Source organism: Trachypithecus francoisi, unplaced genomic scaffold (assembly GCF_009764315.1).
Source record: "Trachypithecus francoisi isolate TF-2019V2 unplaced genomic scaffold, Tfra_2.0 Lachesis_group5, whole genome shotgun sequence".
Lineage (NCBI taxonomy): Eukaryota > Metazoa > Chordata > Mammalia > Primates > Cercopithecidae > Trachypithecus > Trachypithecus francoisi.
The window spans coordinates 30,750,157-30,769,770 of NW_022681470.1; the positions used below are offsets into that span (position 1 = coordinate 30,750,157).

A 19,614-nucleotide genomic window follows, 5' to 3' on the forward strand; every position below is an offset into this window, starting at 1 on the left:
AAGCTGAGCTTTAATGTAGGTTCATACCTTGAAACAGGAGGCTCTATAAAGGAGCTGAACAACATGCCCAATGCTAGTTTTAGAGGCTTGAGGAAACCGTGGCTCCAACCTTTGCACCACAAAGAGAACCAATACTTTTCTTGACAAAGCAGAACCATCTTCTAAGGCCAACAGAACCAGCTTTAAAGCTTCCTCCTGCATTGCTAGGGAAAGTTGGGCAAAACCAAAATTTATCAAGTACATAGATAAGATAAATCCATTTATTAGAAGGGGAATATTTAATCATTTCTGCAGCTGTGCACTCAATTAACTGGCAATACAATAAGATTAACCATCAACACACTTTTACACCATTTTTGTGGGCAATTTTGTACTACATTTTCTATATATTTTATAAAGAAAACGGATTAAGTGATTAATATATTTAAGAAAAACTTCTATCAAAATGAATGAACTTCCTGCGACAGGTGTGAAAAAAAGGAAAAATTTAAAAACTTAAAAAAAGAAACAACTTTTGGCATTAAGAGAAAAGTTTTAAGTTCACTTAGTAAGTCCACTAAGTTATGTGGAATTGCCCAAGCCATGAACATCAAACAAGACATTACTTGGTAACAATAAAATACTGCAAAGAACTAGGCTTTGTACATCACTTATAATTCCTACATCATAATTTCAGAACTACCAGCAGAATAAATACCAAAACTTAATTATGTACCTGGTCCAAGGAACTGGCATCCTCTAGCCCTTACTGCTGCCCAAAGATTGGAAGAAAGTTGCTGAGGATTCTGGTGCTGGAGAATGAGCTCTGTAACTGTTCGTTCACCTAAAGATCGAGCTGCCCTCATGGCACGAATCCTGCCTTCTTCTTCTACTAGTTGACAGTGGACTAGAGTCACAAGCTTCCTCTGCATTGGGCGACTCAGAACACTCTGAGTAGTGCTGTTCAGACCCACTCCTTTAAAGAGGAAAGAAGTTATTCCTAGGTTCAAAATGCAATTTTAAAGTCCAGGAGCAATTCTTCTGTTGGGTTAACTTGTGAGTAAGTGAAGAGACTACAGTATTTAAAATAAACAACAAATAAAACCACACACGTAAAGCTTACTTATGTATATATTTTTAAAGTATACAAATGTATACATGAGTTATCTCATGTGCATTTAACATTCATTATGACATTAAATATACCATTACTCATTTTAATCATAGAGGAAGAAAGAAAAAAGGACTAGACAACATTGATAATTAGTTTAAAATCTAAATCTTGAGGTCCTAAGAGTTCTGGTATATTATTTCATAGTGGTTAATTTTACTTTCCTAATTAAATATTTGCAAGCCCTTTCTGTGCAGTAATGGTAACTTCCATATTTATTATACCGCCTATAGCATAGCATATAAAACTGGATAGAAGGCAAACCATTCAGAGTTGTCAAATGATGGAAAGCACTTCTGAGGTAAGTAGTTACATTTGCTTTTATGATCATTCAAATAATGTTTCCATCATCACATAAACTCAAAATTCACTATTTTATTTGCTGTGGTTTGTGTAATGATATTTAGCACAAAATGAGTTTCGTTTACAATCGGTAAATTTCATTAATATTCACTTAATAGCTCACACTTTTTATGGTAACAAGTTTCTTTAGTAGACATTTACTTAGTACGGATAATTGCATCAAATTTACCTCTAGTAGGTTTTTTGGGAATTCCTCAGGACTTATATAGATTATGTACTGAGTATTTAAAAAAGCAATTTTACTCTAAGTAAGAAACAAAAACAAACTTACCTCTAGCACTGCTGAGCGGTTTTAAGTACAATGCTAATTCTTCTACACATTTCTTAGCTTCCTCATAATGCTTTGTGTCTTCAACCCCACTACACAAAGTAATAGGTTGCTGCTCAGGGACCTGGAGGCCAAAAGAAAAGATCTGTATGAGTGCTCGATTCATTAATTAAATGTTTTATTTAGTATAGTTTATGGACTCATAATGCTAACACTGGCAACATCAAAACACCCACTAAATTTACTGAATTCTTTCAAAAGAGCTTTCCTATTAACACGTATCTTTGCATTCCTTTGTTTTGTTTCTCTAACAGCCTAATTAAGATATAATCCACATACCATACAACTGATTGGTTTAAAGTATATACAATTCCATGGTTTTCAGTATATTCACAGTTGTGCAAACATAACCACAATGAACTTTAGAACCTTTTCATTAGCCCAAAAAGAAACACAGTACCCTTTTAACAATTACCCCTTATTTTTTCCCAACCATCCACCAACCTTTGGAAAGATAATCTATTTTCTATGGATTTGCCTATTCTGGACATTTCATACAAGCAAAATCAACACAATATATAGTCTTTTCTGACTTGCTTCTTTCACTTAACAATGTTTTCAAAGGTCTTCCAGGTTGTATCAGTACTTCATTTTCATCACTGAATAACATTCCATTGTATAAATATACCACACTTTATTTATACAATCATCAATTGACAGACATATGAGTTGTTTCTATTTTTGACTACTATGAATAATGCTGCTATGAACATCTGTGTACAAGTTTTTGTGGACAAAAGTTTTTGTTTCTCTTTGGTATATACCTAGGAATCTGTATTTAACCTTTTGAAAAACTGCCAAACTATTTTCCAAAAGCAGAGTAGCATTTTATATGCCTACCAGGAGTGTATACGGGTTCCAATTCTTCTACATTTAATGTAGAAAGATAATTCTTCTACTTATTATTATCTTTTTTATTATAGCTATCCTGTTGGGTGGAAAGTAGTAATTCATTGTGGTTTTTCTAAATTTTATTTTAAATTAATAATAATTGCATATATTTATGGGGTACAACGTGACGTTTTAATTGATACGTTTACAACATGAGATGACTGAAGCAGGTTAATTAACAAATTCATCACCTCACATTTTTTTTGTAGATTTTAAATAAAATCTACTCTTTTAGCAATTTTGAAACATACAATGTATTCCTATTTACAGTCACTATTCTGTGCAACAGATCACTAAAGGTATTCATCTGGTCTAACTGAAGCTTGGTATTCTTTGATAATTATCTCTTCTTCCCATCTATCTTCCTCCGACTTCATTGCGGTTTTGATTTGTATTTCCCTGATAGCTAATGATGTTGACCATCCTTTCATATGCTTATTATCCACTTGTATATCTTCTCTGGAGGAATGTCTATTCAGATCTTTTGCCCATTTTGCCTAGTAAACTTTATTTTGTAGAACAGTTTTAGATTTACAGAAAAGTGACAAAGATAGTACACAGAATTCTCATTATCCTGTATTCAGTTTCCCCTCTTATTATTACTACTATTATTTTTGAGATGGAGTCTCCCTCTGTCACCCAGGCTGGACTGCAGTGGCACCATCTTGGCTCACTGCAACCTCCACCTCCCGGGTTCAAGTGATTCTTCTGCCTCAGCCTCCTGAGTAGCTGGGACTACAGGAGCAAGCAACCACGCCCGGCTAACAGTTTCCCCTATTATTAACATCTTACATTGGTATGGTACATTTGTTAAAATTAATGAGCCAATATAAACATATTCATAATTAACAATTAAAATCCATATGTTAATCAGATATCCTTAGTTTTCAACTAATGTTCTTTCTCAGTTCCAGGATCCCATTCAGGATACCGTATTACAGTTAGTCTTCAGAGACAGAGTCTTGCTCTGTCACTCAGGCTGGAGGGCAGTGGCAGCATCTGGGCTCACTGCAACCTCTGCCTCCCAGGTTCAAGTGATCCCCCACCTCAGACTCCTGAGTAGCTGGGACTGTAGGCACATGCCACCACACCCAGCTAATTTTGTATTGTTTTGTAGAGATGGAGGTCCCACTACATCGCCCAGACTGGCCTCAAAACTCCTGGCCTCCACCCACCTTGGCCTCCCTCTCTCCCTCCATGTCTCTCCCTTTTTTTTTTTTTTTAAAGTTGAGACAAAGTCTCACTCTGTCGCCCAGGTTGGAGTACAGTGGCATAATCTCGGCTCACTGCAACCTCCACCTACCAGGTTCAAGAAATTCTCATGCCTCAGCCTCCCGAGTAGCTGGGATTATAGGCATGCGCCACCATGCCCAGCTAATTTTGTGTATTTTTAGTAGGACGGGATTTCACTGTGTTGGCCAGGCTGGTCTCCAACTCCCGGCCTCAAGTGATCTGCCCAACTCAGCCTCCCAAAGCGCTGGGATTACAGGTGTGAGCCACTGCGCTGGCCCTTCCATGTCTCTTTAAGTTCCTCTTGGCTTGGACAGCTTTCTCAGACTTTCCTTGTTTTAATGACCTTGACAGTTTTGAGGAGTACTGGTCTGGTATGTTGCAGAATGCCCCTAAACTGGGATCTAGGATCTGTCATTTTTCTCATGAGTATACTGTGGTTATGGATTTTTGGAAGATCATAGGGGAAAATTACCATTTTTATCACAGCACATCAAAGCTACACACCACCAACATGACTTATTACTGCTGATGTTAAATTTGATCAGCTGGTTTAGTCAGTGTTTACCAGGTTTCTCCACTATAAAGTTCCATAATCTCCTACCTTCCAAATTGTACTTTTTGAAAGGAGTCACTACGCATAGCCCACACACACTCTCCATCCTTGAGAGCAGAATATTTATGTAATTAATTTGGAATTCTGCATGGGAGATTTGTTTCTTTCTTCCATTTATTTATTCAATCATTTAATTTTATCATGTAGACTCAAGGATATTTATCTTATACCTGGGTTATAATCCAATTCCATTTATTTTGTTGTTCAAACTGTTTTAGCTTTGGCCACTGAGAGCTCTTTCAGTTGGCTCCTGTGTGCCTTTGATATAGCCCCCATTACTCTGTGTATGTGTCTGTGTGTGTTTTGAATACTTCTCTACACTTTCCAGTGCTACAAGCTACTCCAGACTCATTTTGTGTATTTCCTGTCTCAGTCTTAGAATTAGCCATTTCTCCAAGGAACTCTGGTTCCCTTTATTGGAGAATGGTATTAGAAACCAAGATATGAATGCTATGTTTGCACATTGCTATTGGGGTGCTGTTCTTTCTAGGCCATCTTAGATGACAGAGCAAGGAAATATGTCAGTGTAATAACCCGAGATATACACGTATCTATTTCTGTATGCAACCATCTGTATCCATATCAAGCTAAAAATGAGTTCATATTGATGCCTCCAACTCTAATCCATTACCACATGAATCATTCTAACCTCTTCCTCCTTGCTTATCTGTAAACTGGCTCCAACCATTTGCCATTCATTTACTTAACTGTTCAATTCTAATATGTATTATATATACAGCAGTATCAGAATTTGTACCCCTGTGGGAAAAGACTAGAGTACACTGCTTATAGATAATATCTTCCTCCATCTTTAATCTTACATAATCCTCTTTCTCTTCCACCCCTTTAGTGAAATTGTTTCATATACTTCAGATTGTTTGCCATAATCTTTGTAAAGTTCTACAGTTTTTGCAAATTCAGTGTCATATAGCCACAATTATAGAATCATAAAGAACAGCTTTACTGCCCTAAGAAATACTGTTTTACCAATTCAATCCTCCCTCCCTACTCCTAAATCCATGGCAACTACTGATACTTCTATTGTTGCTATGGTTTTACCTTTTACAGATATCACATAATTGGAATCATACAGTATGTGGCCTTTTCACACTGCTATCTTTCACTTAGCAGTTATATACATTGAGATGTATCTATGTCTTTTTGTGACTTGACAGCTATGTCTTTTTATTACTTCATTTTATACAATGTTCCATTGTATGGATATACCACTGTTTATCCATTCACCTATTAAAGGATATCTCAAGTGCTCTCATTTTTTGGCAATCATGAATAAAGTTGTTATAAATAGTCATGGGTGGGTTTCTGTGTAGACATAAAATTTTCAAGTTAACTGGGTAAATACCTATTATGTTAAGCTTATAAAGAAACTGCCAAACTGTCTTGCAAAGTGGCTATACCATTTTTCATTTCCAAAAGGATGAGAGGTTTTGTTGCTCCATATCCTCACCAGCATTTGGTGTTGCTAATGTTTTGGATTTTCGTCATTCTTTTTTTTTTTTTTTTTTTTTTGAGACGGAGTCTCGCTCTGCCGCCCAGGCTGGAGTGCAGTGGCCGGGTCTCAGCTCACTGCAAGCTCCGCCTCCTGGGTTTTACGCCATTCTCCTGCCTCAGCCTCCCAAGCAGCTGGGACTACAGGCGCCTGCCATGTCGCCCGGCTAGTTTTTTGTATTTTTTAGTAGAGACGGGGTTTCACCATGTTAGCCAGGATGGTCTCGATCTCCTGACCTCGTGATCCGCCCGTCTCGGCCTCCCAAAGTGCTGGGATTACAGGCTTGAGCCACCGCGCCCGACCGGATTTTCGTCATTCTAATTTGTGTGTAGTGGTTTCTCACTTGCTTTAATTTGCAATTACTTAAGACAAACTGCTCAGCTACTTTTCATTTTGCTGATTTGCCATTTGTATAATCTATTTGACGAGGTGATTGCTCAGCTCTTTGTCCATTTTAAAAATTGGGTTGTCTTTTTATCACTGAGTTGTAACAGTTCCTCACATATTTTACACATAAATCTTTATCAGAAATAGGATTTTACAAGTGTTTTCTCACATTCTGTGGGTTGTTCGTTTTGCTTTCTTGTTGGTATCTTTGTTTTTTGTTGTCGCTGTTGTTTTTGAGATAGGGTCTCACTCTGTCGCCCAAGCTAGAGCGTAGTGCTGCGATGGAGGCTCACTGCAGCCTCGATCGGGTCATCAGGCTCAGGTGATGCTCCCACCTCAGCCTCACAGACAAGTGGGACTACAGGTATGTGCCACCACACCCAGCAATTTTTTTTTTTTTTTGTATTTTCTGTAGAGATGGGGTTTTGCCATGTTGCCTAGGCTGGTCTCAAACGATCCATCCATCTTGACCTCCCACAGTGCTGGGATTACAGACGTGAGCCACTGTGCCCGGCCAATTGTTCATATCTTTGAAACACAGTTTTTAATTTTGATGAAGTTCAACTAATCTTTTTCTTTTGTTCCTTGTGCTTTTTGGTGTCATATCTCAAAAAAACCCACTGCCTACTCCATGGTCATGAAGACTTACGTCTATATTTTCTTCTAAGAGTTTAGTAGTTTTAGTTCTTATATTTAGCCTTTGATCCATTTTGAGTTAATATGAGTAAATGTTTATTCAAGTTTTAAGTTTCTTTTAAACAATGATCTGTAGTCTTCAAAATATAGTTTTACATTTCTTTTTTTTTTTTTTTTGACAAAGTCACTCTGTTACCCAGGTTGGAGGGCAGTAGCGTGATTTTAGCTCACTGCAACCTCCGCCTACTGGGTTCAAGCGAGTCTCATGCCTCAGCCACCTAAGTAGCTAGGATTACAGGTGGGCACCTTCACGCCTGGCTAATTTTTGTATTTTTTTGGGTAGAGATAGGGTTTCACCTTGTTGGCCAGGCTGGTCTTGGAACTCCTGGCCTCAAGAGATCTGCTAGCCTCGGCCTCCCAAACTATTGGGATTACAGACATGAGCCACTGCACCTGGCCTAATTTTACATTTCTTTTGTTAAATATATTAATATTTTTTTAATGCTCTTGTAGATGAAATTGATTTCTATTTTCAGATTGTCCATTGCTAGTGTATAGAAATACAACATATATATTATTTATTTAACAAATCTTCATTAAGGGCCTACTATGTGCCAGAAAGTCTTTCTTACATGTGTAAGAAAACTATTATTAACATATTATGGATGAAAGTATGCAACACAGCTGGGCGCGGTGGCTCATGCTTGTAATCCTAGCACTTTGGGAGGCCGAGGCGGGCGGATCATGAGGTCAGGAGATCGAGACCACAGTGAAACCCCGTCTCTACTAAAAATACAAAAAATTAGCCGGGTGCGGTGGCGGGCGCCTGTAGTCCCAGCTACTCAGGAGGCTGAGGCAGGAGAATGGCGTGAACCCAAAAGGTGGAGCTTGCAGTGAGCCAGAGATCGCACCACTGCACTCCAGCCTGGGGGACAGAGCGAGACTCCACCTCAAAAAAAAAAAAAAGAAAGTATGCAACACTAGCTGGATATGGTGGCTCATGCCTGTATTCCCAGTACTCTGGGAGGTCGAGACAGGTGTATCACTTGAGGCCAGGAGTTTGAGACCAGCATAGTCAATGTGACGAAACCCTGCCTCTACTAAAAATACAAAAATTAGCTGGGCATGGTGGTACACACCTGTAATCCCAGCTACTTGGGAGGTTAAAGCACGAGAATCACTTGAACCTGAGAGGCAGAGATTGCAGTGAGCCAAGATATGCCACTGTACTCCAGCCTGGATGACAGAGTAAAGAAAAAAAGAAAGAAAGAAATTATGAAACACTGTAAACACATTTTTACACCTTAGAAACACTTTTGCTTTTTCAGACAACTGATATTTATATACTCATCCTATATCCTGCAACTTTGCCTAGTTTTTTGTTTCTAATAGCTTTTCCTTTGTAGATTCCTTAACATTTTCTATATATAAGACCATGCCATCTGTGAATGAGATTGTTTTTATTTTTTACCTGTTCTCTGAATGTCATTGGTTTAATTTACTTGCCTAATTGCCCTGGCTAGAAGGTCCTGTATGATGTTCAACAGAAATAGTTAAGAGTAGAGATCCTTAACTCGTTTCTGATCTTAAAGAAAAAGCTTCTAGTCTTTCGCCATTCAGTATGTTAGCTGTGGGTTTTTTTTTTTTTTTTTTTTTTTTTGAGACGGAGTCTCGCTCTGTCACCCAGGCTGGAGTACAGTGGCCGGATCTCAGCTCACTGCAAGCTCCGCCTCCCGGGTTTACGCCATTCTCCTGCCTCAGCCTCCCGAGTAGCTGGGACTACAGGCGCCCGCCACCTCGCCCGGCTAGATTTTTGTAGATTTTTTTAGTAGAGATGGGGTTTCACCGTGTTAGCCAGGATGGTCTCGATCTCCTGACCTCGTGATCCGCCCGTCTCGGCCTCCCAAAGTGCTGGGATTACAGGCTTGAGCCACCGCGCCCGGCTAGCTGTGGGTTTTTCATCCATGTCCTTTGGGTTGAAGAAATTTTTTCCTAGTTGTTTCAGTGCTTTTATTATGAAAAGGTATTGGATTTTGCCAAATGCTTTTTCTGTGTCTATTGAGATGATCATATGTGTGCAATTTTGCAACTTTTACTGATATAGTGAATTACATTAATTGGTTTGCAGATGTTAAATCAACCTTACATTCCTAGGACAAACTGGTGATGATATATTTTAAAGTCTAATTTATTTTTTCTTTTTCCTTTTAGATGAAAGGAAAATTTAGGAAATTTTTTTATTGTGATAATATATACATAACACAAAATTTACTATCTTAACCATTTTTCAGTCTATAAAGCATTAAGTGTGTTCTAATGGTTCCCAAACGTTGTGCTATAGCTTTTTTCACCTTTCTCGTCTTTCATTTCAGTTAGTATCTACTGAGTAAAACTGCCTGAAGCAGCTGCACCTTCACTACTGAGTAAAGTGCAGTGGTTTTATGAACAATAGTTTTCTCAATGTTAAAAAAGGTCCTTATGACTTACCTCTTAGGTTTCTTCTCTTTTTTTGAGACAAGGTCTCACTCTGTCACCCAGGCTGGAGTGCAGTGGTGCAAATCTTGGCTCACTGCAACCTCTGCCTCCTGGGTGAAAGTGATTCTCATACCTTGGCCTCCCAAGCAGCTGGGATTACAGGCACATACCATCGCACCCAGCTCATTTTTTTTGTATTTGCGGTAGGGACAGGGTTTCACCATGTTGGCCAGGCTGGTCTCGAACTCCTGACCTCAAATGATCCATCTGCCTTGGCCTCCCAAAGTGCTGGGATTACAGACATGAGCCATCACACCCGGCCTTAGGTTTCTCTAGTGATCTGCATAACTAGGTTTATTGAATATCTGACAAGATTAAATGGATGCTACTGTACTATGACTAAAAAGCACTGGACTACCACAATAAATCTAACATGCTGAAATAAAGGATTTACAGTACCAAACAGAATTATACCTATTTAAATAGAAGGCAATGTTACCCAATTTTAATTCAACAGGTTTCTCTCAGGAGAAAAACACGCACAACACACACACACACACACACAGACAGAGAGAGAGAGAGAGAGACAGAGAGAGAGAGAAAGAGAGAAATTTAAAAGTATTAAGTCACCCATCTTACCTGAGCACCCACGAGCTGCAGCAATGCTGAGTTCACAGGGAGGAGCTCAATGTCTGTATTGATAGTGGTCTGGTCAAATGGGCAAGCCTTGCGGTGGAGTTTATTCAGGCACATCTTGCAGACAGTATGGCCACAACCCAAACTGATGGGCTTTCGAATTGTTTCGTCGAAAGTCTGAGTGCAAATTGGGCAGGAGAGGAAATCCGTCCATTGTGGAGCTTGTACAGGCATTGCTTCTGGAGTTACAATTCACGAACACAAACACACACGCAAATCTAAAGCAAAGATTCCACTGGAATCAAAATCTTTGAAAAAAAGTTTATCTTTTTTTTTTTTTAAATATCTTCTGTAGATACAGTCAGCACATAGTGTGAAATATAACCTGGAAAACAAAGAAAAAGGAAAAAAATTGAGTGTCTGTCTTTTCAATTAAACTGTTGAAAAAGAATCACAAGTCCAGTCTTATTTCACAACTTTTTATACCACATTTGTATTACTGTAATCCATCTTTTTACACTTTTACAGAATTACAGCCATGATAAAACATCTAGTTCCATTCCCTCATTTTAGAGATGGGAAGTAGTCCCCTGCCTGAGAGGAGATTTGAAGTTAGTAATAAAGTTCCATCCAGGACCCCAGTCTCTTAAATTTATCTAAGTCCTTGCATTTTTTTTTTTTTTTTTTTGAGATGGAATTTCACTCTTGTTGCCCAGGCTGGAGTGCAATGGTGCAACCTCCATCTCCTGGGTTCAAGCAATTGTCCTGCCTCAGCCTCTCAAGTAGCTGGGATTACAGGCACGCGCCACCACGTCTGACTAATTTTGTATTTTTAGTGGAGACAGGGTTTCTCCATGTTGGTCAGGCTGGTCTTGAACTCCTGACCTCAGGTGATCCTCCCCCTCCACTTGGCATCCCAAAGTGCTGGGATTACAGGTGTGAGCCACCATGCCTGGCTAAATCTCTAATTAAAAAAAAATATATATCTAAAAATTAATCTTGGCTGGGTACAGTGGCTCACACCTGTAATCCCAGCAATTTGGGAGGCCAAGGTGGGCAGATTCCTTGAGGTCAGGAGTTCGAGACAAGCCTGGCCAACCTGGTGAAACCCCCATGTCCACTAAAAATACAAAAATTAGCCAGGCGTGGTGGCAGGCACCTGTAATCCCAGCTACTCAGGAGGCTAAGGTGGGAGAATCACTTGAACCCAGGAGGCAGAGGTTGCAGTGAGCCGAGATCCGCCATTGCACTCGAGTCTGGGGAACAAGAGCAAAACTCAGTCTCAGAAGAAAAAAAAAAAAAAAAAAAAGCTTTGCTGGGGAAGGGGGTAGAGGGAGGGAAGAATTAACGACCAAGACATAAATAACCTTTGATGGCCAGGTGCAGTGTCTCAGGTTTGTAATCCCAGCACTTTGGGAGGCTGAGGCGGGTGGGTCACTTGAGGTCAGGAGTTTGAGACCAGACTGGCCAACATGGTGAAACCCCATCTCTACCAAAAATGTAAAAAATTAGCCAGGCGTGGTGGTGCGTGGCTGTAATCCCAGCTATTCAGGAAGCTGAGTGAGGAGAACTGCTTGAACCCAGGAGGTAGAGGTTGTGGTGAGCCGAGATCCACCACTGCACTCCTACCTGGGTGACACAGTGAGACTCCATCTCAAAACAAACAAAAAAAACTTTTGACAACATAAGAATATTTTAAAAGTAGAAACAATTTACATAAACATATGTTTCCTCTGTATTTATACCACAATCTCAACAGACTCACACAAATTTTTCAGGCTGGGTGTGATGGCTCATGCCTATAATTCCAGCACTTTGAGAGGCTGAGAAGGGAGGATTGCTTGAGCCCAGGAGTTTGAGACCAGCCTAGGTAACACAGGGAGACGCTGTCTCTACAAAAATTAGCCAGGCATGGTGGCATGCACCTGTGGTCCCAGCGACCCAGGAAGCTAAGGGCTAAGGTAGGAGGATCACTTGAGCCCAGAAGTTTGAGGCTGCCTTGAGCCACGAACACACGACTGCACTCCAGCCTGGGTGACAGAGCAAGACCCCATCTCAAAAAAGAAAAAAGAAAAAAGAACAAAAAGAAATCTTATTCCATTCCCAGGAAAAATTAAATTTAGTTAGATGACAAAAAAATGTTTTACTGGTCTTTACTATGTGTTCAGTACTAGGGATAAAAAATTATAAGTCATTCTAAGTCCACATGGAGCTGCATTGTTTCTTTCACTAAACATATTAACAGCAATCACACAACTAAATATATGATTGCAAGTTATGGTAAGTGATATGTAGGTAAAGTATAGGGAGATACAAGCATATATAACAGAGCCAACCTGACCAAATTAGGGTAGAGCTGATGTACAGTTAAGTGATATTTATGGAAAGATTTTGAAGATGACTGCTGAATGAAAGTTAAGGGAAGAATAATGTTTAATATGTGTGACATAGATTCTAGGTAAAGAAACAGCATAACCATAGATTCTGAGACTAGAAAGAATATAGTACAGATGAGGCTGGGCACAGTGGCCCACACCTGTAATCTCCAGTACTTTGGGAGGCGGAGACAGGCTGATCACCTGAGGTCAGGAGTTTGAGACCAGACTGACCAACATGGAGAAATCCCGTCTCTACTAAAAATACAAAACTGGCCAGGCATAGTGGCACAATGCCTGTAATCTCACCTACTTGGGAGGCTGAGGCAGGAGAATCACTTGAACACGGCAGACGAAGGCTGCGGTGAGCCAAGAGGGCACCACTGCACTCCAGCCTGGTAAACAAGAGCGAAACTCCTTTTCAAAAAAAAAAAAAAAGTAATAATAATATAGTACAAATGGGGAGCTAAAAAAAAAAAAGAAAAACAACAGTGAAACCAAAACCAAACAAAACACAGAATAGACAGCAAGAGGTATGAGATGAGACTAAAGAATTAGCAAGGACCAACTGGGCGCGGTGGCTCACACCTGTAATCCCAGTACTTTGGGAGGCCAAGGTGTGCAAATCATGAAGTCAGGAAATCGAGACCATCCTGGCTAACACGGTGAAACCCCATCTCTACTAAAAATACAAAAAAATTAGCCAGACATAGTGGCAGGCACCTGTAGTCCCAGCTACTCGGGAGGCTGAGGCAGGAGAATGGCGTGAACCTGGGAGGCAGAGCTTGAAGTGAGCCGAGACAGCGTCACTGCACTCCAGCCTGGGTGACAGAGCGAGACTCAGTCTCAAATAAAAAGAATCATCAAGGACTAAAGAACACAGGATCTTCTAACTTATATGATGGTATTTGGTTACTATGTGAAGAGTAGTGTAAAGCCATTGAAGGGGCAGGAGGTGACTCACTTTATTGTTTTGAAAGTTCTCCTGTGATATTATTCTCACCAGTCACACACAGTCCACTATGATCTCCTTCAACGCTCAACCAGGAAGAGTAACAACTATATGCCTATTCTCACTCTTGGGCCCTAAAGCACTCATATGCTGATACACCAGCATGATGCTTACTTTAAGAAAACCTGATATGTAAAAACTCTAGTATGGAAAACAGATTGATTACAGTGATTGTCCATATTACAGAAAGATAATAAACTTTACAAGGTATTTATAATAAGATTTAAAAGACTAGAAATCGATGTAATTGAAAAAATTGGGCTGGGTGTGGCGGCTCACGCCTGTAATCCCAGCACTTTGGGAGGTCGAGGCGGGTGGATCACCTGAAGTCAGAAGTTTGAGACCAGCCTGGTCAACATGGTGAAACCCTATCTCTATTAAAAATACAAAAATTAGCCTGGCGTGGTGATGCGCACCTGTAATCCTAGCTACTCAGGAGGCTGAGGCAATTGGACTGCTTGAACCCGGGAGGGGGAGGCTGCAGTGAGCCGAAATCACGCCACTGCACTCTAGATAAACAGAGACATACCAGTGCTATGAAAATGTATGGAAAGAGACTCAAAATACATTAAGTAAAAAAACAAAAACAAAACAAAAAACAAGCCTTGCAGACCAATACATATTACATCATTTGTACTGAGGGAAAAGAACCCTTACATATTAGTCTATGTATTAATGTATGTAAATGGATGTAAGAAAAAGGTCTGAAAAGACACTCAACAAGCTGTAAGCAGACAGCAAGGTCTTCATGGACTATAGGAATTAATCAACTTGAACAATCAGCCTGTTTTATAGCCTCCTGCCTTGCAGCCTATTTTTGCCTAAACCCTGTGTAGAATGCATCACCTAGATGGCTGGAATCAGTTCCTCACAGACCCTGGCAACTCACAGATAAACCTGGGTGAACTTTCCTCATTACCATGCTAAAGTCTCCATCCTGGGAGAAGCTATAGCTTCACTACCATAGCATGTGACCTACATCCAGGCATAAAGACTCACTGTATGTGCACTACTGGGACCCCTCCTCTATATGCAGTGACATACCCACTCTTCCCTCTCCATCGCCCCATAAAATCCTCTCACTTTCCCTGAGAGAGCCACTGCTTTGGAGAATATGCCCAGTGCTCTCCTTACTTGTGACAAGTAATAAAACGTCTATTGATCAAAATCTGTGTTCTTGTGGAGTCATTTGTTACTTGATAGGCAAAGGAACTCTGGATTTTTTTGGGTAACAAAACTTAACAGCACTGCCAGGCATGGTGGTTCATGCCTCTAATCCCAGCACTCTGGGAGGTGGAGACAGGTGGATCTCTTGAGCCCAGACCAGCCTGGGCAATAAAGTGAGGCCCTGTCTCTACAGAAAAATAAAAAATTTAGCTGGACATGGGCACCTTTAGTCTGAGCTATATGGAGGCTGAAGAAAGAGGATTGCCTGAGCCCAGGAGGTCAGAGCTGTAGCGAGTCAAATTTGCTCCACTGCACTCCAGCCTGGGCAACGGAGCAAGATCCTGCCTAAAACAAAACAAAACAAAAATCTTAATGGTAGTTACACAGTTGGGCAACTTACAAAATGTATGTAATCATGAATTACTTATATAAGTACAAATAAATTGAAAGAGTAACACAAAGCTAGAGTATACTTAAAGTACAATTTAAGCTTCTTAAGATAATCACTCTAAAACAATTCAAAACATTTGTCCTTATTAATCTTCTTTTACACATTTAGACAGCCAAATCATGAAAACTTATTAGTTCTTTTCGAAATTTAAGAACCTTAAAACAGTTTGTAACTTATCCCTTCAAAGAATTAGCATTCCTTTATTAATTTTGTTTATCACTTCTACCTGTATTAACTTTGTAAAGTAAGGTATGTAGTTGTTAATCTCTTAAATTTTCTAGTAAAATAGTTCTTTGACACAACTATAAACAACTTGATATAATAAAAATAGAAATATCAGCAATCAGTTCTTCATTAAAAATAAAAGCATTATTTTGACCATAAACACAGGTTTGAGAGACCAAGGGGAAAATAATATTCTTAAAGCTTGACTTTGGGAAATTTGATGATTAATAACAAAAAGTCACTCTTAGATGACCCTATTTCAGGACTTAAAAAATCACAAGGCAAAGATTTTTTAGAGACTCAAAGTGTCAGTTAATTGTAGGCAGTAGATCTAAGAAGAATTTCCATTTCCTCATTCTTTCAGTATCTGTTTCTAAACTCATTCTTCCAAACATTCTCCAAGCTTCTTAAAGACAGTTTATATACTCTTCAACCACAACACGTATCTAAGCCACAAAAGACATGATTTAGTAAATATAATAAGTATTCTTTCAGTCAAAAGTAAACATATGAAATAAAATTATTAATATACTAACATCCAGATTTTTTGAACTTCCTCAGGACAAGGTATGTCAGCAAACTAAAAAAGGCCACAAAATAAAAACAGCTGTAAATAATTCTACTAATCAAAGCACATGCATTCAAAGCCTGCAGATAAACTGTTGGGGGCCAGGTCAAATCTAATTCATTAGGAGTATTTCTATTGGAACCTTCCTAACTGAAACAGAAGACAAATGATGAACCCTCTTTATTTCCAAAAAGATCCAAAAGAGTGACACTGCTGCTCAAGTATGAAAGCAATGATTAGTTTCTCCAGCAGTTTAAATAAGGACTCCTCTCCTACAAAAATGACAATCAGAGATTTTACTGTTAATAATTGATAATACAGAATATACATGATAATTAAATAGCAATCAGTTCAAGGGTATGACCTAAGATCCAAGTTCAAAAATACCATATAATTTCCCCAATTATATATACACATTTTTACACCACTAAAGAGTGCTCATAGAAAACACTGAAAAGACTGCTTTATTTGGTTATATGCCTTGTTCATGGCATTGACTGAAGAAGCTACAGTACAGAATATCACATTTGACATTTCACTATTAATTTATCCCAATGTCTAAATTCTGGTTAAGAGCCATCACTTTCTTAAATCTCTAAACTTTTATCAATAATATTACCATTTGACTTTACTCATTTTTTTTTTTCTTAAGAAAGAAATAAAGATCTTATCATCAAAATAAAAAAATTATTTTGGCTGGGTGCTGTGGTTCACGCCTGCAATCACAGCACTTTTGGGTGGCTGAGGTGGGAGGATCACTTGAGACCAGGAGTTTGAGATCAACCTGGCCAACACGGCAAGACCTTGTCTCTATAAGCAAAATAAAAAATGAGCAGAGTGTGGTGGTAAGTACTTGTAGTCCCAGCTACTCAGGAGGCTGAGGTGGGAGGTACGCTTGATCCCAGGAGTTCAAGGTTTCAGTAAGCTATGACTGCACCACTGCACTCCAGCCTGGGCAACAGAGTGAAACCCCATCTCTAAAAAAAAAAAAAAAAAAAATGCTGGGCGCTGTGGCTCACGCCTGTAAACCCAGCACTTTGGAAGGCTGAGGCTGGCAGATCACCTGAGGTGGGGAGTTTGAGACCAGCCTGACCAACATGGAGAAATCCTGTCTCTACTAAAAATAAAAAAATTAGCAGGGCGTGGTGGCGCATGCCTGTAATCCCCGCTACTCGGGAGGCCGAGGGAGGAGAATCGCTTGAACCTGGGAGGCAGAGGTTGCGGTGAGCCGAGATCATGCCATTGCACTCCAGCCTGGGCAATAAGAGCAAAACTCAGTCTCAAAAAAAAAAAAGAAGAGAGAAAGAAAGATACGAATTATAAACAACAAGACTACTGCCTGGGTCCACCAGCTAAGTGACTACTTTGTAGATACCAAACTCCAAGTCTTACAGCTCCCTTAGCTATTAAATTCAAATGCATGCCTCTGCAAAATAACAAATAACTACATATTGTGAGCACTGATGTTTAAGTATGATTAAAACATTGCCAATGAGCTACTACAGACAAAATTGTGATGACACGATGCATCTGGAAAGATGTAAAACAGCTTTGTTTTCTAAAAATCAATCATGTGTCAGTCACTGTGCTAGGCGTTTTCAGATATTTCTCTTATTTAAATGTCCACAATGTGAACTCTACCACCAATAACCAACATTTGTGAAGCAAAAACTAGGACACTAAACTTTCAGTGCGCTATATACAGTATCTAATTAATGTTCACAGTAACACTGTAATGTAGTTATTATTCCCACTTTAAAGATAAGGAAACCAAAGTACCCAAGTCACAAAGCTAGAAAATGGCAGTATTAAGACTCAAACTCAGGCCAGCCAAACTCCCAAGCTGGTACTTTTAAACTCTTTAATTTGTGCCACCTCATGAATAAAAGTTTATAGTAATTATGGCAAGGGAGCTCTTGGGAGTGACAGAAATGCCTTAAAACTGGATTGTAGTAATGGTTGCACAACTGTAAATTTACTAAAAATCATTTGTATATTTAAAATAAGTGAATTTTTGGTATGTAAATTACACTTCAATAAAGCTGTTAAAATAGTCATTAAGGGCTTTTTAATAGTCTTAGTTTTCAAAAATGTTAAGTAATAATGTAGAAACATAGAAACTATTCAAATCTGTTCTATGAGCACAGCAATAGCCCTATTAAATAGCTGAATTACATTGCTGTGAAGATTTCATTTAAATGTATCACACATTTATTACCATCTCCTCTATTATAGGTTCATTTTATATGTTCCTGATTCAGAGAGAGAAAAACGGAAATTAAAATTCAAGTATCTACTCTGAGCCAGGCACTCCTCTGAGGCATTACTATGCCCATTTTACAGATGATAACTCGAGGTTTGGCAGCATTAAGTAATGGCCCCAAATCAATAAACTGTTGAGCTGGGATTAACACCAGGTCTTACATATTTGAAGTATAAGCTGGCCTGTGAAAAATGTTTTATCAAACAAAACCACACTGTAAGAAGAAAATCTTGGCTCTCTTCCCACCATGTCCCATGAGATGAGATTTTAACTCATTATTCTTGACCTTAACTTAATTTTTCATTGCTCTGGAACATTTCCATAGCAACCAGCATGTAGGGCCACATCAGAGAAGAGAAAATGTTTCACTGTCTTGAAAAATGAAGCTGGAAGCAGGAGACAAAAACACAAAGAAGAAAACTAATGAAGGCCTATTATAACACTTAATTTTTTAATCCTCAGCAGAGCATCAACTAATTTACAGTGGAAATAGTCTCTAAAATTTGTGGAGGCTCAAGGTTTTTCCAGCAATAATATATTGTGAAGAAAGACCCAGTTTTGATTGTAAAAATACCTCTTCCCAAAATGTATGGACTGAATTGTAACCCTATATATACAACATCCTGGATATAAATAATTTAATATGACTATGTTAGTACAAATGGTAAATACTTGGGACAGGCATAAAGAGAAGGGCTTCTGAGTTAGAGGGAAAAATAGCTTGAAAAATAGAAGTTGGGCCGGGCGCGGTGGCTCAAGCCTGTAATCCCAGCACTTTGGGAGGCCGAGATGGGTGGATCACGAGGTCAGGAGATCAAGACCATCCTGGCTAACCCAGTGAAACCCCGTCTCTACTAAAAAATACAAAAAACTAGCCGGGCAAGGTAGCAGGCACCTGTAGTCCCAGCTACTTGGGAGGCTGAGGCAGGAGAATGGTGTAAACCTGGGAGACAGAGGTTGCAGTGAGCTGAGATCTGGCCACTGCACTCCAGCCTGGGCGACAGAGCAAGACTCCATCTCAAAAAAAAAAAAGAAAGAAAGAAAAATAGAAGTTGATAAAGAAAGGCTGAGGAAAGTTCAAGGGGTTAGTTCAGGTTGCTTACTTTTTCAGCATTCAGAGGCAAAAAGAAAAATTTCTATCTCCAACCTACTGCCAGATTTAGGAGAAGTAGTAAGAAAGGACAAAATCATTCATGGAGAAGCCGCCTGACCTGAGTTTGAAACAGAGTGCCTGAGAAAATAAGACAGTCTTTAACTTTATGTATGTAGTTTGAATCTCCAGGTTCAAGTTATGCATTGCATATAAATGTGCTACACTAAAGAGGGCATTA

At 39.2% G+C, this 19,614-nt stretch overlaps 1 protein-coding gene across 4 annotated transcripts in view; it reads right to left on the reverse strand.

The window, feature by feature from the left end:
- Positions 1-19,614, reverse strand: part of RC3H1 (ring finger and CCCH-type domains 1) — a 95,012-nt gene that overhangs the window by 53,788 nt on the left and 21,610 nt on the right. For all 4 annotated transcript variants that reach the window (XM_033199498.1, XM_033199500.1, XM_033199499.1 and 1 more), the window contains exons 2-5: positions 10,226-10,607; positions 1,785-1,905; positions 716-955; positions 28-203 (exon numbers count right to left, since the gene is read on the reverse strand). In XM_033199498.1, the coding sequence (XP_033055389.1) occupies positions 28-203; positions 716-955; positions 1,785-1,905; positions 10,226-10,456 (768 nt within the window). In that variant the 5' untranslated portion in view covers positions 10,457-10,607. The remainder of the gene's footprint in view (positions 1-27; positions 204-715; positions 956-1,784; positions 1,906-10,225; positions 10,608-19,614) is intronic.